At 40.0% G+C, this 24107-nt stretch overlaps 1 protein-coding gene across 7 annotated transcripts in view; it reads right to left on the bottom strand.

The window, feature by feature from the left end:
- AFAP1 (actin filament associated protein 1) overlaps nt 1-24107 on the bottom strand; it is an 80290-nt gene that overhangs the window by 45740 nt on the left and 10443 nt on the right. For all 7 annotated transcript variants that reach the window (XM_081951828.1, XM_081951826.1, XM_081951827.1 and 4 more), the window contains 5 exons: nt 12021-12149; nt 11260-11357; nt 9997-10105; nt 7169-7380; nt 3693-3872 (listed from right to left, as the gene is read on the bottom strand). In XM_081951828.1, coding sequence (XP_081807954.1) covers nt 3693-3872; nt 7169-7380; nt 9997-10105; nt 11260-11357; nt 12021-12147 — 726 coding nt within the window. In that variant the 5' untranslated portion in view covers nt 12148-12149. Of the gene's footprint in view, nt 1-3692; nt 3873-7168; nt 7381-9996; nt 10106-11259; nt 11358-12020; nt 12150-24107 lie in introns of those variants that run through there.

Genomic DNA, 24107 nt, shown 5'->3' on the forward strand with positions numbered 1-24107 from the left:
ACATATAACCACTATTAACAAATGTAGCAAATCTTAGCGCAAAGCTCAGCCACAATGAGAGTTCTTTAAGGGGTAATAGCAGCAACAAGTTACTTCACACAAAATTCTTCGGGTCTACCACAGACATTTGCTGAAAGGCAGTAAATTCTTAAGATGACCCTTTATAACACAAACATTATTTACCTGCGGGATCGCATCCTGCCCCATACATCCCTGCGACCAATTCGCTCTCACAGAGAGGGACACCTCCGGGTGCCGTCCACTAAGCAGTGCCAGAGGGCGGCGCCCAGGAGTAGGGCCTTCTCTGTGATGGGCCCAGCCCTCTGGAATGACCTCCCCCCCGACATTAGGACAACTACCGATCTCTGCTCCTTCCGTAAGAAACTCAAGACCCACCTGTTCCAACTAGCCGGCCTGGCTTAAATAAGAACTATATTCTCGAATCCCCCTGGCAATTTTAAATGGTAAATTTTGGGTATTTTAATTGTTAATTTTATTGTACTGTTTTAACTTTATGGCTATTTATTTATGAAATTGTAATAATGTTTTATGTATATATCTCCTCCATACCATATGTTTATATATTTAATTGTACGCCGCCCCGAGTCCCTTCGTGGAGAGGGAGCGACTTATAAATTGAATAAAATAAATAAATAAATAAATTATAATACAGGTAATGCTATCCCCATCTCCCCTGCATTGACAGCACAAACACTCTGAGTAAGTGTTTGAAGATGCAGTGGAATCTGTTTTCAAATAAAACTGATGGTAGTTGTCAAAGAAAAACCTTTACCCTTCTCCTCAAAAACACAGTGAGATTAATTAATCCTCCAGCATGTGCCTATTGTTGTTGCCTCCAAAGTTATAATGTTTCAAAATTATTTTGAAAACTGCTATCACACACACACTGTGGGAATTCTATAAGCACTACTAATTCTGGAACAAACCGTAAGCAAAAAGCTTCCTCTTCCAGGCCCTCTTTTGAGATATTTGAACACTAGAACAAAAATGCATGTTCCAGGGGATTTGTTTGAGGCAGGGAAGAAAATATGCTGTTCTACTGCTTAAGCAGAACAATATGCTTACACCTAATTTCCAAGTTACAATTCTTGGACAAGACCACAGCTGTTGGACTATTAATAAGATAAAATGCATAATTCCTACAAAACCAAAATATTTTTGGTATTTATTTTATTACAGAATTTGACTGTAACATTTAAGTTGCTTCTTCCTGTTTTTCATTTCTCAAAAAAATCCTAACCTAACCTGCTCATTTTCTCCACTATAAGCTAAAAAAAAACCTGCTGTAGCTTTAATACATTAAACAGCATATCTATATCGATTTTTTTAAAAAAAACTGATGTGATTTATATTACAATTTAAGTATCCCTTTTAGTTGTGCAAATATTTCTGTATTCTGTATTTTTGTTTCTGCCTCTTCAATGACCCTTAGGATATTGCTCATGTTTTTAGCATCTGTTCATCCCAGAGGCTTTGGCTACACAAAATATAGAAGTCAGAGAGAGGACAAAGAGAATAATTTGGCGATGAGCTCTGCCTATGAAATCATGCATTCTTTCAAAAGATAGATTTCATCATTTCAGCAAGACAGAACTCAGGCCCCTCACTGTTATCAAGGAAGCTATTGTCATTCCAAACTGTTTAGTACATAACTAAGAACTAGGGATGTTTTAACAGAGCAAGGAGTGTCTGCTGCCAGTCTATCCTTCTGTTCACTACCTGAGAAAGTTAAGAGGGTTGCAAACTGTCAAATTAAACACAAGAATAAAGACATTAATTTTCTAAAAGAAGTATTATTCTACCAGTAGCTCTATAGTTTCCTACTGAATCCCACCCCAGTTTGAATTTCAAATGCCTATAGAGCTTGAATTCTACAGAACTTTGTGGTTACTTTTTCAGGATATTATATTATTATCCTTAAGTATGATTTAAATTAATTTTATTTTGACTGCTGCGTGGCCCAAAGGGACAAAAAGAGTATCTCTAAAGTTGCTTCACTCACAGTTGTGAAATTTTCTTCTTTGTTTGGGAGAGGTTTGAGTTTAGAATGTTTTCTAAATGAACCTTATTTGGACTAATTTCTGAAAAGATGAATTAAGGCAGAATAATATAATTCTGTAATGGGTATCTTCTTCTTTTTCCCCCTGTATGTTTATTTCCCTCCCAACGGTACAAAATTGGCAATCAATCAAAACAAATATATGATATGTTGGAGTGAAAAAATTTGTTCTGGAGGTTAACTTTTTTTGATGAAGATAATTTTGTTATCTGCATGCAAGTCTCCTGCTGTGCTTTTTCATAACCTCTGCAAGGCACATAAGGTGAGCTTGCCATGGATGCCTGTAGTGTAGACAGTTATAGATAAGTATACTCATTTTTTTCTTAAATCTTACAGAATCTCATATGAAATATGTCCTACATGAAAAAAAATCAATTAAATCTTGGAAATATAACTCATGAAAATATTGTCTGTGTCCCTTCTTGTTCTCATGTCTAAGGCACAGGATTGGAATATGAACGTAAAATTACATGAACCAGTATCAAGGCATTATCAGTATGCCACAAAGATTTTTGCAGATGAGAGGAAAAAAGCTACTATTTCTCTAAAGATGAAAATGTTAAAGGGAAGGTTAGCTGAGCTTCAGTGCCTGTCTAGAGAAAAAGCAACTATGCAGGGATTACTCTGAATATCCATCCTCAGGGGGGAATAATATGGCCCAATTGGCTATAGTTTGTATTATGAATAATAACAAATAGAAGATCCAAGGGCAATTGGATATTGCACCACTTTTCTCCATGCAAAACTGCAAGGTTGGGTTAATTTGGATCAAAAGTAGTCCACTGGCGTCTTCCCTTGAAGACCAGGCCTCAGAGTTTTCTGACCTAAATATTTGGGACAAGTGCTTTAAAAGAGCAAATACCTGTAAGGAATAAATACTTTGGAATGGAAGGTCAATTCCTTTAAAATAAGCAGATATGCAACACATGCTTAGGTACGACTTTTCAATTCAGTACTGTTTTATTTTCAAAATCTAAATTAATTATAATTGAACAAGAAATAATTGTGCTAAGTTGTATCTCTAATCACCCATAATAGCAATAGCACTTATTATACCGCTTCACAGTGCTTTTTATAACCTTCTCTAAGGGGTTTACAGTCAGCATATTGCTCCCAACAATTTGGGTCCTCATTTTACCCACCTCAGAAGGATGGAAGGCTGAGTCAATCTTGATGAAATTCGAACTGCCAAATTGCAGGCAGCCGGCAAGCAGCGGAAGTAGCCTGCAGTACTGCATTCTAACCACTGCGCCTCCTTAACCAGGTCACATCTAGACCTGCAATTGTCAGCAAATCCACTGTTGCTTCCAAAATTTAATACTTTGTAAAACATTGTCCTCTCTCACGTTGTTATTAGTTTATTGGAATTAAGTAATCATGCTAGAGTCAGAAGGGAGTACTGTTTAATGTCCAATCCTAATTTATTATTTAAGCATGCCGATTGGGTGAATTCTTACATCATTATGAGCTTAATGATGGGGCAAAATTAATATTTTACATGTTCAATTTTATGCTAAGATTTCATATATTTTAAATACATTTTGATCAGTCACCACTTCGCCTTAAATTAATCAATGGAAGGAGAAATGGAATTGATTACAACATGACATACCTTCAGCCACTGATCTGCTTGTTCCTTGCTCTGTACAGCAAGGACTAGAGCATCTTGACCTTGGTGTGCAATTTTTAGTTCATGCTTCTTCTTTTTACTGTCTTTGGGGATATATGTAATACTGCAGTCACACAATAACAGTTCCATCTGAGGCTGTTGCTCCTTGGAACTTTTATAGCACTAAAGGCAAAAATAAGAAGGTGAGAATCAAACTTATGAGCAAGCATCAACTTCACATTAAATAAACAATTTCATTCACATCATCTTTCAAACTTATGAGCAAGCATCAACTTCACATTAAATAAACAATTTCATTCACATCATCTTTCCATTATTCACAAATTAAATATGGCAAAAACCCCATTTGGCAATAATATTATAGTTACAATAAATGACAAAAATGGCCATTTAAAAAAAGAGCATTAATCTCAACTGAAATATGAACCATGTCACTGGACAATTTTCATCCAGTTCCAATGTCCCCCTTTTAAGGAAAGGCTGTGGAAAATGTAGTTTGCCCAGCAGTTTCAATAGGCCTGGATGAAATGGACTATCTAGAGACCCCTTTCTGCCAGGATTTAAATCTGGGCATGGGACAGAAATGGCATTACTTGTTCTTTTGGATGATCTCAGGCAGGAGCAGGATGTAGATAGTACATCCATCATATCTCTACTTAACAGCAGGCTTCAATATCATTGACCATAGTATTCTTCTGGATCTGCTCTGTAGAGTGAGAATGGGCAGCATTGAACTGGGCTGGTTCTTTTCTATGAGGTTGATAACAATCAATATTGATTGGGGGTGAGAGCCCACTCTTGGTCTCTTACTATGTGGGGTTCCACATGTTTTGGTGCTCTCTCCACTCGTTTAACATCTACATGAAACCACTGGATGAGATCTGTCACCATGGGGTGAGGTATCCTCAATATTCTGATGTTACTTGATTATATCTCTCTGCTCCTGGCAAAGTAAATTATGTTTTTGATGCCGTCTCTATGTCTAGAGACTGCTGGGGCTTGGATGGAGAACAGGTTTCAACTAAAATGTGGCAAGATTGTTCGGCTTTTGTTTTAGGGCCTTCCAGTTCTGGGACTTTATCATCGTTGGTATTAGATGGAGTTGCAATGCCCCAAAGATCCCCAGTGCACATTTAGTGGGACTTCTGCGCTTCTGACTCCCACTCAAAGCGCAAACCTAAGTAGGAAAGCTTTTGCACAACTTCATTTTGTGTACCATAAGATTCTATTCATAGTTACTCATGACCTGGTCACCTCCTGAATGGACTATTGTAATGCATTCTATATGTAGCTACTTTGAAGCATCTGGAGACTTCAACTGGAACAAAATGTGGTAGTGCAGGGAGTTATTATATGTGCTCCTAGAATGGCACTTGTTATACCTGTGCTCCATGCATCCATTGCTAGTTTGTTTCCTGGTTCAATTCAAGGTGCTATATTTGAGCTTTAAAACTTCACCTGGCATGGGATGAGATTATTTGAGGGATCTGCTTTTCCCTAGTTACCTCTCCTCATCCCATCAAGTCCAGCAGAAGAGGAACATTATGGGTTCCAGCTGATAAAAGAGTTTCATCTGATGGGATTCAGGAGATGAGCCTTTTCTGCCATGGCACCCACCCTCTGAAACATATTTTTCCCAGGTGGGAAAGCCCAACCCTATTGGCCTTCCAGAAATCAATCAAAACCATTTTTTCCCAGCTGGCTTGAGGATACTATGGAGTCTGCAATATGGTTGTATTGCATGTAAGATGTTGGTTCATTCTCCCGCAGTCTTATTTATATTTTATGTGGAATTGTTTGTAATGGTTATTTTAGATTTGTTTTTAATTGCTTGTTTTATTGCACACTGCCCATAGACAAGTGTGAGTTGGGTATTTATGTAAATTTAGTATACTGTGTTTCCCCAAAAACAAGACCCCCCCACCCGAAATAAATGCTTGGCCTTATTTTCATTATTATCTTATTATTTTTGAGGTGCAGGAGGCAGCAAGCATGGTCATCTCATGGCTGCTGCTGTGTTGCAATATTTTCAGGGATGGCTTATTTTAGCGCATGTGCTCAAAAGCCCAATTGAGTTTATTATCTGGGGAGGTATAAAAAGTGGTATAAATAAAAATTATTTCTGACATGTTCCAGGATTATTCTTTTCCAATACTTTTTTTTTAAATAAACATGTCAAGAGTATCAAGGTTCTCATTAAAGAAATTTATTCAGCCAGCTTTTGACGATAATTGTATTATTCTTCCAATGTAGCATTGTCCATTATTATAGAATGATTATTCAAATTATTCTAAATTGGGCCTGGATTTGGGAAAAAGGGCAAAATCAAGACTGTCTGAATATCAATATGCCTTCCAAGCACCAGCACTCTATGCACAGCATTCATATAGTCTTCTATCTAATTATTCTGTACATCTTTTTCAACCTGACTAAATCTCCTGCAAAATTTTACCATTAATTATAATTCAGTCAGAATTCAAACTTTGTTTGCACTCTTGACTGCCCATGCTACCCCAGTATGTAACCATACTTCGGGGGGGGAAGCAATATATTGCAGAAGCTAATTACTAGCTACCTCCTTTTTTATGCAGAAGAACTATCTAAGCCAGAGGTGTGAAACTCAAGGCCCTGGGAACAGATCTGGCCCATGTGGTGCTTAGATCTGGCCACGGGGCCACTGTAGAAACAGCGAAGGACTGGCCCAGGGTGCCCCTGCCATCTAAAACGGAGCTCAGGAGGGCCATGCACAGCCCTTGTGAATTCCATTTTTGCTGGCAGGTTACAGGAGTGTTTTCGGCCACAACAGCCTCCTGTAACCTGCCAGCAAAAATGGAATTCGCAAGGGCTGGGCATAGCCCTCCTGAGCTCTATTTTAGATGGCAGGGGCACCCTGGGCCGGTTCTTCGCTGTTTCTAAACAGCTTGGAAGCCATTTTCGCTGGCAGAACACTTGGGCCACCATAGGTGCTCCCCCATGAGTGACTTTGAGCTGGCCACATACACCCTCCGCCCACCCACCCCCTGGACAAAGACAACCCTGATGAGGGGTGAAGTCGAGTTTGACACCCCTGATCTAAGTCATGAAAAGACAAATTAAATCATGATACTTAAGCAAATGCATTTGAGTCATACAGATGACTTTCCAGCATAATAGCAATAGCACTTAGACTTATATACCACTTCACAGTGCTTAATATCCCTCTCTAAGTGGTTTACAGAGTCAGCATATTGCCCCCAAAAATCTGGCTCCTCATTTTACCAACCTCGAAAGGATGGAAGGGTGAGTCAACCTTGAGCTTGGTGAGATTCAAACTGCCAAATTGCAGGCAGCCAGCAGGAAGCAGAAGTAGTCTGCAGTACTGCATTCTAACCACTGTACCACCATGTCTCTCTGGACTAATTCTAGCCTGCAACTACACTGCAACTGGCATTTCAATAAAATCCATAAGGCTTAGTTACCAACAGTTTGTTTTCTTTGATCACACACAATAGTTTGGTCCACTGTCCAAATCGTTTTTTTCGTAAAAGGAAGGCACAGATTTTAGCATCCTTAACAAGGTCCATCGATGCTTCTTCAGAAGGCCATTGATGTCTCATCTTTTTCCCCTTTCCATCTTCATCTTCTTCATCATAAGATTCATATGAACTACTCATTGCATCAGAATCATAATCTTAATGAGACATAAAAAGTTCTATTAAAATAAAAACTGCATATAAACACAGTCACATCTGGAATTAAGCAACTGGTGCTGTATAACCTCATTATTTAATAAAATGCACTTTTGCCTTAAAAGTTAACAGCAGAGAATTATTTACTCCTTAGGTTTAATTCTATGGATATGTTTGTAAAAATATTTTTACAAGCAAAATTAGCTAATTTTGAAGTCATAAATAATACCAAAGCTTAAAAAGTGTAAATAATTAAAGTCCTCCTAGATAAACCTGATGACACTACACCGGACATACAGGACACGGGAGGTGCCGGAGCTCTGCTGGAGGGGGGAGAAGAGGCAACATCTAGAAAACTCAGATCACAAAAATGAACTAGAAAATCTGTTTGATATAAAATGATTGAAATTATTTGAAGATAAAAGTTTATATGCTGACAAAATACTATTAAGTAGTAACAATCTAATGTATTGATAAATGAAAGTTATGAGAATGGGGGAGAGGGCCATTTCCTGCATAATGTAACTGTCGAAATTTGTAACTTTATCCATTACCCCTATCCTTGATTATTTTTTTAAAAAACCAATAAAATTTTGTTTGATAAAAAAAAGTATAAATAATAAAGCAATTATAGCTGATGTTTCCTTATGATTATATATTCTTATAATATGACAGATAAAAGTATTTAACTGACTAAATTTTCTTTATACATAAAAAAATAACTATATAAACCTAGAAGTTGGCAACTGAAATGTTAACTACAGGTGGTCCTTGACTTATGACTGGTCACTTAGGAACCATTCAGTTATAACAGACCCCAAAATGGTAATCATGACTCAGGATCAAAGGTCCAATGACCAGGCCTCCCATGCAGTCACATGATCGCATTTTGGGCACTCGGCAATCAGCCTGCATTTATGATAATTTGCAGCACCCCCACAGTCAAGTGACAGCAACTTACTACATTTTTGCAGGAAAGTGGCATTTACTTCCAGTTTTCAGCAAAAAAAACCCCAACAACCTACCATTGCAAACGTTACGTTTGCTTAACGACTGTGGCATTTGTTTAATGACCACAGTTTTGCTTAATAACCATGGTGATTCACTTAACTGCTGAAAAAAACATCATAAAATCAGATCAGTCACATGTTACCTGTTTAACGACTGGTACAACGTATGACTATAATTCCGGGTTTACTTATGGTCATTAAGTCAAGGACTACTTATAAATAACTCCCATGATTGCCTAAGAGGTGATTGTGGGAACATATTTTCTCCTGAAAGTTACAAAAATATTTAAGCAATGTTCTATATATGACTACAGCAGTGGTGGGTTCCGGATCCCATCGCAAACGGTATGCTGCAATGGGGTCGGGCGTCCACCACGTGCACACAACGCACGCGGCGCATGCATGCGCACCCACCGCCCTGCAACGCTCCAGCTGCTCAGCAGAGTGTTGCGCAGGCGCCGTACACTGCGTGCACATGCATAAATGACCCAGTTGGCTCAAATACAGGTAAGGAACACTGGCGAGCGGGTGGGCCCTCCAAAGCACCGTTCTGGAATGGTGCCTGCTGTTCCCAGCAGACACCAGTATGCCCATACCAGGGCGTACCTGCCGGAAACCACCACTGGACTACAGTAATAAAACCTTCTCTTTCAGAAATGAAAGTAAACTTTATGAATGCAAAGGAAATTGCAAGAAATAATATTTAAACATGTTTAATTAGAGGTTGTTACATCTTCACCCATAAAGAAAGATGCAAGGTTTTGGAGGCCCTAAACTGAGGGACCCCGGAGAACTGGTCAAGTTGTCTCCCACAAGTTAACTCTGCCATTGTGATGGATAGTTCCCCAGAGAAAGGAACCCAATGTTTCAAGTGCCTGGCATGAGGATGCATTTAGAGCTAGTTGGTTGTAGCAATAACATACTGGACCAGGAATGGGGAAGCTCCAGGTTTTTCTCTTCAGCCATGAAAACTCACTGGGTGACTTTGGGTCAATCACTCTCACTCAGCCCAACCTCCCTTTAAAACTAGTATGAGGATAAAATAAAGGGAAACCCTGGTAAGCAACCTTGAGCTTCTGAATGAAAGGTGGAATATATATCTAAACAATGAAGTTACAATAATCTATGGTTTGTAATCTCCTATTTATATTTTTGTAATGAATTGTGTAGTGAATTGTCATGAAGTTATTCTAAAAATTCTTGCTTGAAGAAGTTCAGCAAGAAGTCCTGCACAGGAATCGTGGCTCTAATATTTCAGTGTTTTACTTCACTGATTTCTGCTTCAGATTCATACTTCTTTGACCTTCATCTCTTACCTATCTGAGACCAGCTTTATCTGATCTGTTTTCACTGCATTAAAAATATATTCAAGAGAAGGTGAACATTATTTAGTAACAGTAGAAACAGACTAAATACACAAGAAATGTGTAACAAATCAATAGCACTATTTCTGGTAAGTTCTGCAGTATCTTAATATTATTTAGAAACACTATCACATGTTCATTAGGAGCTGGTTAAGGGAAAAGGAATACTATTTTAATAAAGTATGCTATAGTCAGAGATACATATGAATAGTCTTGCACCCCTTTAAAGGTATATTTTACTTACTGGATGTAATGTATTCAGGAGCTTTCCCTGGGCTGAGTGGCACAGCCTCTTCATAGTAACCTTCAGGAAGAGAAGAGGAAGGCAACGGAGGAGGACCATTATCTGGTGGCTAAATGGAAGGGAAAAAAATAGGCAAATTCACCAATCAAAAAAAACATTAATATAAAGATTGATTGTTTGATCTTTTATTCAAATCTTATTGATTTGTTGTAAAACCTTGAACCATTACTGTAATTCTATACAGCTTAACAGGTATTATTCCAAAAACTATCTTTTTTATTTTTTAATGTAGCAACATCAATTAAGCTGAAATGTGTTTGGTACAGTGGTTAGAATGCAGTACTGCAATACTAATTAATTCAGTTCGGCAGTTCAATTCTCACTGGCTCAAGGTTGACTCAGCCTTCCATCCTTCTGAGGTTGGTAAAATGAGGACACAGATTGTTGGGGGCAATAGGCTGACTCTGTAAACCAGTTAGAGAGGGCTGTAAAGCACTGTGAAGCAGTATATTAACTCTGTTGCTATACACAAACTTATTAAAGGGCTGGGACCAAGTAGATAATAATTATCAATGAACTAATAAACTAATGAAAATAAAACATAATGGATTACTTTGCATCAATCTCAGATATACTGTAAGTCATATACAACATAACTGCTGGAGAGTGCGATGGCTCAGCAGTTAAAGAGTCATCTAAAAAGTTCAAAACCTAAGCACCACACAACAGGGTGCGCTCCAGTCCACCTAGCAATTCAAAAGCAAACAAATGTGAGTAGATAAATAGGTACCACTTCGGTGGGAAGGTAACAGCATTCTGTATGCCTTGGGGAATTGTCATGCTGGCCACCAACAATGGAAATGTCTTCAGACAATGCTGGCTCTCAGCTAAGAAACAAAGATGAGCATCTTCCCTAGACTTGGATACCACTGAACAGGGCAAATCTTCACCTTTCTTTACAGAACTAAGTACATTACAAATAGTCACCTAATACCCAATTATAATTTGAAAAACATTTTGCATGCAAATTTATTTCAGTGATGCTAGTTAACAGACCAGATGAGTAACTTGTCTAAGTAATCTGTAAAGAAAACTATTTATCTGCCAAAATCTTTCATAAAATAAACAAAATAGTGAATATTTAGATGAGAGTTTAAATGAATTTTGAATGAGTAAGACATCAATTTGTGATGGAATAATATTTGCTTAGCTTGATTTAAAAACTGAGGAAATGAGAAAAGAGATCTCTTGTGACAGACTTACCAGCCATTGTTGTGGGATTTCTGGCAAAGGCATCTGAGGTGGTGCAGGTAAATTGATGGCAATCTCTTGTCTCTGTACATTTTCCTTTACCTCAAAGTCTAATGGAAAGGGGAAAATGCATTTACAACAGAAAATATTAAATGGAATTTTCCACAATATCTGCCGGTACAAACATGTATATATGAAAAAACAAATTAAAGAAACCACAGGATTGTTTTTCATTTGGTGGAAAGTTGGAAAGGACTAGTCCCCAATATACAAAACTGTTAATCTATATTAGAAGGCAGCCTTTCCCAGTCTAAGGTCTGCCAGAGCTGTTGGGTATAGTGCCTTAAATTCCCAGCTAGTACAAGGTCCAGTACATTTGTTTGGGTGTTTGTTAGTTATATATCTTGCCTTTCCTCCAGAACTCTAAGGAAGTGTATAGAGTCTCCCCCACTTCCACATTTTCCCCGACAAGAATTTTATGAGATAGGTTGGCCTGAGAGAAAGGCACTGGGATTCTCCCTGCTCCTAGTTCAATATCTTAAACAGAAAATAATGAAATGGTAAAGAAAACATCCCTCTATCTTTCAGGCAGATCCCACAGAGCCTCCTCATAGGAAGATAGGAAAACAGCCCCAAAAACCTCTAAGGAGTTTTGCATAAATACAGACTTAGTGTATCTAATGGCAGAGGTGAGGATTTTGGCTGTTTTCTTTCTATCTCTGCATGATGCTTTAGAGTATCATGTATGTAAACAGTATGAGAATGACACTGACCTTTTGTTGCCTGTATTCTTAGAAGAATGTTATTTAAAACTGCTTTCTTTTCCCTGACTGTAGACGTCAAGTATTCATGGTCCAGAAGTTGAAGAAACAGCTGCAGTTCAACTATTAATTCTTCCATGGCTGAAATAAATAAAAAATAAAGCATCTAAATTGAACCTAAAACAATTTTTTATAACCTATGTGAGCTCTATAAACAAATATTACTAGATCACTTCCGGTCCCCGAAGGCGATGGATGTTGCTGTCTGCTGCTCGTCTCCCCGGTGGGCTCCTTTTAGGAGCACAGGCGGTCTTGGAGAGACCACCTGCCTTAGGGCAGTTTGCTGGAACCCCCAGAATCGGTGGCAGCCACGGTGGGGTTTCCAGCTTCGCCTCAGGAGCCGGGGAGTGCATAGCACAGCTGTGTGCCTTCGTCGAATGGATTCCGGAAGGAAATAAGCAATTAGAAGTTGCAGCAGAAGTGCTGGAGGTGAGAAGTTTGCTCCAATCTCTTTTAACACCATTTAATTGATGAGCAACAGCTTTTTGCAAGTTGTGGATTCAATCTATTTGAAGTTGCAAGATTGGAGGGTTTTTTTTTTCACCACCCCCCCTCGGGTAAAACGGCATTTGGACTATCTCTCAATCTCGGAATGGAGAGAGAGAGTAAAACATTTAATTACTCACTTGTACTAACTATGTGAGAAAGATTTACATCACAATTGCAAGAGGTGATTCCTGAGTTGTTTTAAAAGCTTTATGGAAACTTTGGATGCTTTGATCCCTGGTTCCCTGTGAAAGGGGGAGCCAAGATGGCCCACTTCCATCTTCTTCTTCGCTCTTATAAATGAAACTTGCCTTTTGAAACTACCTTTGAAGAAATTTCTGGCTTTATACTATTTACCCCCCAAAGGTCTCCTGGAGCCCCTCCTATTATGTGGTCTTTCTGGATTTGGATTATTTGATTTTCTTCTTTTGGCTTGGAACTGTGATTGAGGATTAACTTTCAATTCTGGGCTTGTCTACCTCCATGGTCTCACCCAGCTGCGCATTCCACAGACGCCATTTCTTTTGCATAAGACTTACACTCATCTCTGAACTTAACAAATGGGACCCAGAAAACCACCTCCTGACAAAGCAGCCTCGGTGCCCATTTCCTCTACATTCAGCCCAACGACTCAACAGACAAAAATTTCATCATTTTTACAACAAGAAGGGACTGGAGAGAGTTCAAAGGACTTATCTGTTACCCAAATGTTCCAGGCTCTTATGAAGGAACAAGATGAATTGAAAAAAGAGGTGGCAGGTTTTAAAGAACAGCTCAGAGATGTACAGCAGCAAACAACAGAAAATAAACAGAGAATTGGTGTGCTGGAGGAGGTGCGGTTGGGTTGAGGGAGGAGGTGAAGGCAATTCAGAAGGGGAATAGACAATTGGAAAATTTCATGGTAATGATGGAACTTGAAAGAATGTCCCTTTTTCTCAGATTCCAGAACCTACCGGAGACAGAAGATGAAGATCTTAAGGATACTATGTGTACAATCTTAGCAGAATATATTAAGAGAGATAAAGAACAGTTGGGGTGGGATATGGACCTGGTTTACAGGATTAATTCAGAATATACCAGAACACATAATGTTCCAAGGGAAGTACACGTTAAATTTCTTAGGAAGAACACGAGGGATGAGGTTTTAGGGGCCCAAAGGGGAGGGGACCATTAAAATATAAAGATAAAGAAATTGCCATTCTTAAACAAATTCTGAAAAAAATAAGAGCTAAGAGGAGGAAGTATTCCTCCTTATCAAAGAAATTATATAACAAAGGAGTTTGGTTTAGATGGTTATTGCCAGAAGGAATGTTGATCTTCTGGGAGGGAAACAGAATTAGAATCAATACAGTTGTGGAGGCAGAGGCCTTCATGAAAAAACATAGTGCCCTCCTAGAGGACGAAATCATAAAAGGTAGTGAAAAAGGTGACAATACACAAGATATGAGGAAGGGAGGGGCTGTGGCTCCGCCAGGGGACAGGGGGGGGAGCAATATTGAAAAGACACAGGTTACAAAAATAAATGTATTTGAAATATTATTGTAATAGTTGATATATTAAAAAGTGGCAAAAGAGATGATTGAACATATGGTTGATACAATGTATAACAAGATGCTGTTTCTGCTTATCTTTTATCTTTTGTTTTTTTTTTCTTTGTAAAAGTTGTGAGATTTGGAGAGATTTCTACCTTTAGCACGATGTAGCTGCCAAAATTTTTGTATATCCACCTACCCTTTCCTATAAATGTTTAAAAACCAATAAAATAAAATAAAAATATTACTATTGTAATGTATTAAAATTAACATTAATAGCTGCCTAATCACACACACACACACACACAAAATCAAAATATTGTTTTTGAAGTATACAACATTATACAAGGTGCCAAAAAAGAATAATCTTAGTAAGCAAAAGAAGCTAAACACAGGAGAAGTGTGTGCTGCTGAATTTCAGAGGCTTTATTTATTTATTCTTGGGAATCATATAAGAGGAGCTGAAGAGGTGCCTATGTTCTACAGATAATTTACATGTTGTATTTTATAAATTGAAATAAAATGGTAATTATATATTCTTCAATTAAAGGGTATGCATTCTGATAACTCTCAGTCAGGCTCAGATGCTTTTAACAAAATTAAAAGTATGCCTGGAGGAAAAACTTATGGCTGCTTGCTTTAGCAAAATAAAATCTTCTCTACATTCAAAAGACAATATGCTGGTTAGGAGAATTATCTCTATGTCCTGCTGGCAAGTTTACAAATGATGAAGCATTCATTAAAGACTCATGAGTTCCTGGGAGCGGCTTTTCATATTTCTGGCATCTTACTTCTGAATACAAATTTCATATCCAGACACAGGTTTGTCATGAGGGCTCTAATCTGCTGAACCTTTAGATCAAGCAATAAAAATCATTCATTCACATAAGCTTAATGAGCAAGATTGAGAATGCTTTATCTTGCCAATAACCTCATTAAGAACTTGTAAATTAAAAAGTTTTCTTTCAGAATTAAGTAGCTACTGCCACCATCTGTTTACAACTAAGTCATGTAAATTTAATAATCTCACAGCATGCTGTATATTGCCAACATGGAAACTGTTTTATCTCAACAGAATGCTTCATAAATAAAGACTTCAACTATCATGTGTTTTCAGTTTGAAATATTTAGTACTGATTTGTTGTATTTTTAATCTATCACATACTTAACTTCATTATTAAATACTGCATTTAAGTGTTTTTACATCTGGTGCCAGATAAAATATGTCAGAATATACACAACAAAAAAATATCCATATAATTCTTCTAGCCGTAAAGATAAGAAAAAGAAGTTTCCACATTATTATCAAGATTTGATCAAGACATGCCTGGAAATAGTCAAAGTAGGATTTGTCACATCCTATCACCTCAGTCCAAAACATGGTGACAATAGCACCAACATATCATAGGCCCAAGGACTCTGTTTCACATGAGGTGTTTGTTTTTTTTAAATAAAAAGTGCTTTTATTGAAATTAAAACTTCTTCCTCTCCAAATTCTCTTAACAGAAGTATAGACAACACACAGAGACAAATATCTTGATTTGTTACAGAAAAATCAAGTAACTATTTTATGTAAAGTTATTATAATATAAATTTTCAGACTGAGACTTTCTGTTCACGAAATAAATATATATATAAATTTCATGAAATTCATAAAGCTGCTCTTCAGTTATATATGATTTTTAATTGAAAATGTTTTTTTACCAAATTATTCAATACTTTGTAAAATAAAAATTCTGAAAAGTGTTTGAAACATCATAAAACTACAAGTACTCAATGTTCCTTTTCTGCATTAATTTACAACATATAAAATAAATTAGATGTGAAGAGGTTCTTTGGCACAGTATTTCAAATATGAAAGCCACACCTAACTGAATCAAGTTGACCTACTGTTTGTATGCCAAATGCAATCGGGTGTAGTTTATGTATGAACAACTTGAACAGAGCATTACTTCAGTCATCATAATCAAAACAAAATATTCCTTTCTTTTCCATCACAACAATGTTTGTATAATTCCATATATCACTAAATGTCTAATTTTGTTACCAAGCTAGCTCCCTTTATTCTTACAAGGTAAAGATTCCTCTGAGTCAAGGTTGAATACTGGTGATATATTAATGTAGTTTTCTTAGCAAGATTACATAACTTGTTTGCTAATGTATTTTTATGTTTTTTTTTTTTACTAACCTACAACACTGGCTTTACCTAGTTGTCTCGGATTTGCATTCTAACCAGATGAGATCCTATTTAATTTTTTTTAAGATCAGCGTGGCCATTACCCAGATGGAAATCGCACTGAATTTGGAAACAGTTTCACTTAAAGCCCAGTTATAGCCTTCAAAGACCTTTTACATCAGACAACATCAGGATTCAGATGTTAAGCAGAATCAAGCCTGGATAGTTCTTGAAAAAAAAGATTATAATTCATTTATGTGACTAGATTTGGCCTATCCATGTTGTTAGATATTAACTCTGCTGGATTGTACAGACTTGTTGCATTACAATAAAGAGCTGTTGTTACGTTAAGCCTATGTCTGCCTTCTCACTACCCGATCTAACACTGGCGACGAAGGTGGGACTGAGAGGCAGATAGGCGAAGAATGAACAACGAGACATCCAGCAAATAGATCCAGCTCAGAGTTCGGCGCAGCAATCGAGCTACCATTTTGAGTGGCAAAATTCGAATTGCCTCAACCGAGAATGGTCATGCACGCCCCACCAACTCCATATGACCCGGTGGCCGAACACTGGGAATCGTATGTTATGATTCAAATGCTTCCTCGAGGCAAACAACCTCATGGGCGTCACTGACACCTGGAAAAAGAACCTTTTTCTGGGGTACTTTTTCTCCGCTCCTTACACACTGACTCATAACGGAGTCGCAGAACGAAGACAAGGGGTCCTACAAACCATGAAGATGCCAATCTCAGTAACCCATACTGGGGTGAAGCTATCAAATATGCAAATTACATTGTCAACTGTACTTGGAGCAGTGTAATAAATCAAACTCCTTTCTTCATGATGTATGGCTACAAGCCCGATCTCAAGAACTTCCATATTTTTGGTTCATACGCTATGGTGAACATTCCCTTAGCTCAAAGAAGAAAAGGAGGTCCAGCAGCAAAGAGACTGAGATTTATGGGTATTGATGATAATTCAAAATGGAGCAAATTTATTGACTCTAAACATGTAATTGTGATTTCACAATCTGCTAATTTTGAGGAAGCTATTGACTGGTCCAAGATTCATTCTAATGATCCTGGGGTTTATTTTCCTAGAGATGATGTTGTAGATGCCACGCAGTCTGATGACCAAGATTCACAGGCAGATATTCCATCTACTACTTCACAACCTGATGTTCCGTCTTCGCGAGCCACAGATGCTGATGCTAGCGACGAATGTGAGGACGAGGACGAAGCAGAAGAAGAATGGTCTGTTGTTCCGAGACATTCCAAGAGGGTCACAAAAGGAATCCCTCCACAGCGATATTCGTGGCAACTGACAAAAACACCCTTGCCTTTGATTTGCAATGTTACACTTCCTCCTGCTACATTCACACAAATCAAGCAGCTTCCTGATTCAGAGCAAGAGAAGTGGTATCAGGCAATGCAGGATGAAATGGACAGTTTAAAGAAACTTAATGTATTTACACCTGCAAAACCTCCAGCAAACAAAAATGTCATTGGCACTCAATGGGTCTACAGAATCAAGAAGAAACCAAATGGAGAGTCATTGTACAAGGCCAGACTTGTAGCTCAGGGTTTCGCTCAATGTTATCCTGAGGACTACACAAGCACTTACTCACTGACAGTCAGAACTGAGAGTGTAAAAATTGCTTTAACCACTGCAACTATCCTTGGTTTAGAAGTTTTCCAGTTTGATGTGGACACGGCTTATCTACATGCTGACCTAGATGAAGAGATCTACGTGAGAGGCCCTCCAGGATTCCGACAGCAAGAAGGGGATACCTGGTTCCTAAACAAAAGTCTTTATGGTCTGAAACAGTCAGTTTTTATGTGGTAATTATGTCTTACTGACAAACTAAATTCAATGGGCTTTATTAAGTCCGAAAGTGATGAGTTCACAAAAAGATCTAACAATGCATATGAGATAATTCTTGTTTTTGTTGATGATATTGTTTATATTGGTTCAAATAAGAAAATGAGTGAAATTTTTGCCAAAAGTTTGCAGAGATACTTCACATTAAAATCTTTAGGTCATATTAGCACTTATTTAGGTGTTCAGATTGACAAAACACAGAAGGGTTTAGTCTTTCACAAGAGGAGAAAATTGACCACATCCTGCATCATTACAACATGAAGGATGCTAACACAACAAAGACACCCATGCAAACATATTTTCACTACTTGACACATGAATCAAGTCCTGAGTTCGAAGATCAAACACTTTATCGTTCAGTCATTGGGTCACTGTTGTACATTAGTAGTTGGACCAGACCCGACATTGCACTTAGTGTTAATCTCTTATCACGACACATAGGTAAGGCAAAACAATTTCATTGGACATGCGTTAAGAAGTAATTGAAATACCTGAAACACACTAAACACATGAAGTTATTGCTAGAACCACACACACTGATCATCCAAAGTTATGTTGTTATACCGATTCTGATTGGGCAAGTGATAAGAAATCACGCAAAGCACTTCTGGTTACATGATGTTCCTGAATGGATGTCCTGTTTACTGGCAAGTGAGAAAACAGAGTTTTGTTTCATGTTCATCTACTGAAGCTGAATATGCTTGTGTTTCGGATGCATGTAATTCTCTAACATGGTTTGATGCTTTGATCGCAGATATCTGGACATGTCCGATTCGACCAATCACCGTGATGGAAGATAATGAATCGGCGGTTTATATTTCTGAGTCACATTTCACAGGTTCTAGGTCCAGACATATTAACATTCGTTATCAAAACACAAAGCAATTAGTTAAACAAGGTTTTAATCGCACTGAATTTGGAAACAGTTTCACTTAAAGCCCAGTTATAGCCTTCAAAGACCTTTTACATCAGACAACATCAGGATTCAGATGTTAAGCAGAATCAAGCCTGGATAGTTCTTGAAAAAAAAGATTATAATTCATTTATGTGACTAGATTTGGCCTATCCATGTTGTTAGATATTAACTCTGCTGGATTGTACAGACTTGTTGCATTACAATAAAGAGCTGTTGTTACGTTAAGCCTATGTCTGCCTTCTCACTACCCGATCTAACACTGGCGACGAAGGTGGGACTGAGAGGCAGATAGGCGAAGAATGAACAACGAGACATCCAGCAAATAGATCCAGCTCAGAGTTCGGCGCAGCAATCGAGCTACCATTTTGAGTGGCAAAATTCGAATTGCCTCAACCGAGAATGGTCATGCACGCCCCACCAACTCCATATGACCCGGTGGCCGAACACTGGGAATCGTATGTTATGATTCAAATGCTTCCTCGAGGCAAACAACCTCATGGGCGTCACTGACACCTGGAAAAAGAACCTTTTTCTGGGGTACTGCGGCAGAGAGGTTTTCGAAACTGCAAAAGATTTATCGGAGCCAACTCCGCTTCAAGCGGTTCCTTGGGCGGCGTTGCAGTAGACCCTGAAGACCCACTATGCCCCCAAACCATCGAGGCACGTTCGCCGCCACGAATTCAACACGAGAAATCAGAAGGAAGGCGAATCCATCAATCAATACGTGGTGGCACTGCGAAAGGTGGCGACTTATTGCAAGTTCCGTGACCTGGAAGATGTAATATTAGACCGCATAATCTGCAGCGTGCGGGACATTAATCTGCAGAGACGTTTGCTTGCCAAATCAAACATGTCTCTGCAGATCGCACTTGATGAGGCCCGAGCATCCGAATCTGCAGACAAGTCTGCGGAAGCCTTGCAGCGTCAACACAACGTGCCGCAAACCATGCAGTAGTACGCATGTCCATCACGAGGCCACTGAACAAGAACCCTCTGACAGCAAAGAAGATAACAGCTACCGCATGCGCAGTAGCCGCCCTGTGCAAGCTGCGGAGGGGACCATGCCTGGTCTACTTGCAAATTCCGAGATGCAACCTGCAGGCGTTGCAAGCGAAAGGGGCACATTGCCAAAGTGTGCCAGAGCGAATTCCCTGCCACCACATGGACACTAAGGACACTCCTAACTGCCAACAGAGGCCCACCCCAGGGGCCTGGCGTAAATCACAAGGGCGCCCAGAGAGAGAAACAAAGGTTACCTATCACACTGCAATAGGACAAGTCCGCACTAGGCGGCCAAAACAACTGAAGATCACTGTCCTCACAGAGGACGCTCCCTGTGAGCTTGAAATAGACACTGGATCGTCCTTAACGATCATGTCTTGGTCAACCCTGAAGCAAGCCATTCCTGGGTTGAAGAAATTGCAGCTTCCCACCCCAGACATCAGCCTGCACGACTATCAGGGGAACCAAGTCCCCATCGTCGGCCAGGGCAACTTACACGTAAGGTTCAAGGAATTCCACGCCAACCTTCCAGTGACCATGGCCAGAAACAACCTGCAGAGCCTCCTGAGGCTCGACTGGTTCCAAGCCCTGGGGTTGGAGGTGACCGGAATCAACTCCGTGAAAGAAGACGGCACAGAGGCCATCTTTAAGGAGTTCGAGGACGTCTTCAGCCCCCAGTCTTGATAAGTATGTGGGGATGCCAATATCAGTTAACTTGGACCCCAACATAGCGCCAATTAGGCTGAAGCCCAGGAGAGTTCCTTTTGCTCTCCGCCCGAAAATTGATAGGGAAATTGACAAGCTAGTGAGCCAGGGAATCCTGGAACCAGTCGACCACGCTCGCTGGGAAACTCCTATTGTGACCCCGGTCAAGCCTGACCGGTCAGTCCGCATCTGCGCGGACTATAAATGCACAATTAACAACGCGCTACAACAAAGTGCGTACCCGGTACCCATTGTACAGCATTTACTACATTCGCTAGGCCCAGGAAAAATCTTTGTTAAATTGGACATGGCACAGGCATACCAACAATTGCCTGTAGATGGTGCTACAATGGAGGCTCAAACCATTGTGACGCCAGAGGTGCATTCAAATGTCACTGCCTGCAATTTGGAGTTAGTATCGCCCCTGGATTGTTCCAAAGCATCATGGAACGACTTTTGCAGGGGATACCAGGAGTCATCCCCTGTTTTGATGACATCTTGGTATCAGCTGCAAACGAGGTGCAACTTCTAAAAAGAGTTCGAATGGTTTTGGCTAGAATTAGAGAAAAGGGCCTCCGGCTTAAAAAAGAAAAATGCAAAATTAATGTACCAAGGGTCGAGTTCCTGGGGTATATGATCGATAGCTCTGGGATTCACCCAACATCACAAAAAGTAAAAGGAATCTAGGAAGCCCCCACACCCCACACGCAAACCGAGCTGCAGGCGTTCCTCAAGCTCCTTAATTTTTACAGCTTCTTTCTGAAACAGAAAGCCTCCATTGCTGAACCGCTCAACCGTCTTCTGGCCAAGAACGCCAAGTGTTCCTGGGGCCGAGCCGAGGCTGCCGCATTTGCCGCGGTCAAGCGACTGCTGACAGCTGATTCCCTGCTAGTCCAGTACAGCCAGATCCTACCACTGGTGTTAACCTGTGATGCATCGCCTTTCGGCCTGGGGGCTGTCCTTAGCCACCGCATGTCCAACGGCACAGAAGCCCCTATTGCCTTTTACTCGTGAACCTTGTCTTCAGCAGAAACTACAGCCAGATGCTTTATTCCTCATCAAGCCCCAGCTAGATTTCAGCAACCACAGGTGCAACAGCAGTAAGCTTTTCAAATGCACATCCCTCAACAGGCATTTTTTGCTCCTCCATTGACTGGTGAGTCAAAACTAAAAATGTCAGGACAGAATTATAAAGCCTGGGTCAGTGAGGTTTCAATTTTGCTTTGCAGAGAAGGTACCCATTGTATGGTGTTTAATCCTCCTGCCTAGCCATGGACTCCTGCAATAAGAGACTTAGAGACTAAGGCTTGCACAACATTATTAATGTCCATGGAAACTGAACTGCAGGTTATTTTTCTGCCTAATGCAACAGCCCAACAAATTTGGGCCCATTTGGAAGATTGCTACTGGCCCGTTTCAATTGAATCTTCATGTTTGCTCATGTCTGAGTTCCATGGTTTGAAATTGAAACCTGGTGAACAAATTGGTGGACATTTGACCAAACTGAAAGCAATTAGAAAAGAATTGAGAGAAAGAGACCATTTTATTGATGATGTTCAAATGATCAGCATTATCATTAACTCATTGAATTATGAATGGAAAGATGCCATTGCAAAGATTAACCATGTGCCTATTGCTCAACAAAGAGTCACTAATGTTTGCAGACTTTTAATTGAAGAAGAATCATTTATGTTAGCCACGCCGCATTTACAAGGGCCACCCACATCAAGAGCTCCAGTGAGACGTCCCTTCCAAGGAAGACCCTACGCTCCAAGGATGCCAAGATGCTACATCTATAACCGTATGGGACATGACACCCGGGATTGCCCCCAATGAGTTCCAGCTCCCGTCACATACCAGCCCAGAGGAACAGACTCCAGAGGCAGAGGTAGAGGCGGAAGACAAGGTCATCGTGGTCCATGGCGTGATCCGCAAGCTCCACTTGCCACATTGGCCTTAACCAACGATCCACAACCTGATCCAGAGTATGACTGACGGCTTCTGTGGATTTTGGACAGTGGCGCAGCATTACATGTTACCTACAGAAAGGAAATCTTCACAGAGATGTACGAGCCTGAACCTGATCTACGTGAACTTTATTCTTTCTCCAAAGGTTTTGTTAAATTGCAATATGTATCTACACAGGATCAAATTGCTGATATGCTCAACAAACCGCTTCCAGCAGCTCAACACAAGTATCTGCGGAAGAAGATGTGCCTTATTTGATGTTATTCACCCAACTGACAAAAGAAGGGGTGTCACTGCATGGTTTGCCAGCTGCATCTGCATTCTGAGTTATAGGGTAGAATGAACTGTTTCTTATCAGAAATGATTTACTGCGCAGGTCATTACATCAGATTACCTTCTTCCTACCCTTCCTTTGACTGTATGCAGGCAGACAAAGGAACTCTGCTAAAGATGTAATTAATTTAGTTAGTAAGTTTGTATTTTTACTTTATTTACAATTAAAATGGTTTTTATTAGATTATGCCTCGGGTTTATTTTCGCTTATTTGAAAAGTATGCTACAAGGAAATTCCACGGTCCACACCTCGTTAATTCAGGGCGGAATTCACACCCTGACAGCTCTGGCTCCACCCTGGGACACGCAGATGCCTTGAGCCTTGAGCTGTTGCCCCCTTCCAGAACTATTGACTGACCCCACTCCCGAAACACCGGTCCTACTTATTGACTGCTTGGACACTGGACCTGTCTCATCCAATGACGTTGCCTGATTTTCGGCAAAAGACCCCACCATCAAGCAAATCTTGAACTGGGTGTGGAGGGGGTGGCCCAATGGGCCTGTTGGGGCTGATTGTAAATTGTATGTTACAAAACGAGATGAATTGTCTGTAATTAATGGCTGTCTGCTGTGGGGGGACCGAGTGGTTATTCCAAACAAACTGCAAAAGGCAGTATTGGAGGCTTTACATGTGGGGCATCCTGGTATTGTAAGGATGAAGTCCTTGGCTAGGAGCTACGTCTGGTGGTCTAACATGGACAGGGAGATAGAGGAATGGGTGGCTACCTGCACACCGTGCCAGGAGTCCAGACCAGCTCCCCCAGAGGCGCTCGCTAAGGAGGAGGAGCGTCCTCAAGCACCTTGGTCTAGGGTGCACATAGATTTTGCTGGCCAAACTTTCCTTGTAGTTGTGGACGCGTACTTGAAGTGGTTAGAGGTAGTCCTGATGACCTCCACCACGGCAGAGGCAGTTATCAAGGTGGTAGGGAGACTTTTCTCCACGCACGGTCTGCCCGACATCTTGGTCTCTGACAACGGGCCCCAATTTACAGCCATTCAATTCGAGACCTACTTAGCAAGTCAGGGAATCAGGCATG

Source organism: Natrix helvetica (genome assembly GCF_964273705.1).
Source record: "Natrix helvetica genome assembly, chromosome: 4".
In the NCBI taxonomy this organism is placed as follows: domain Eukaryota; kingdom Metazoa; phylum Chordata; class Lepidosauria; order Squamata; family Natricidae; genus Natrix; species Natrix helvetica.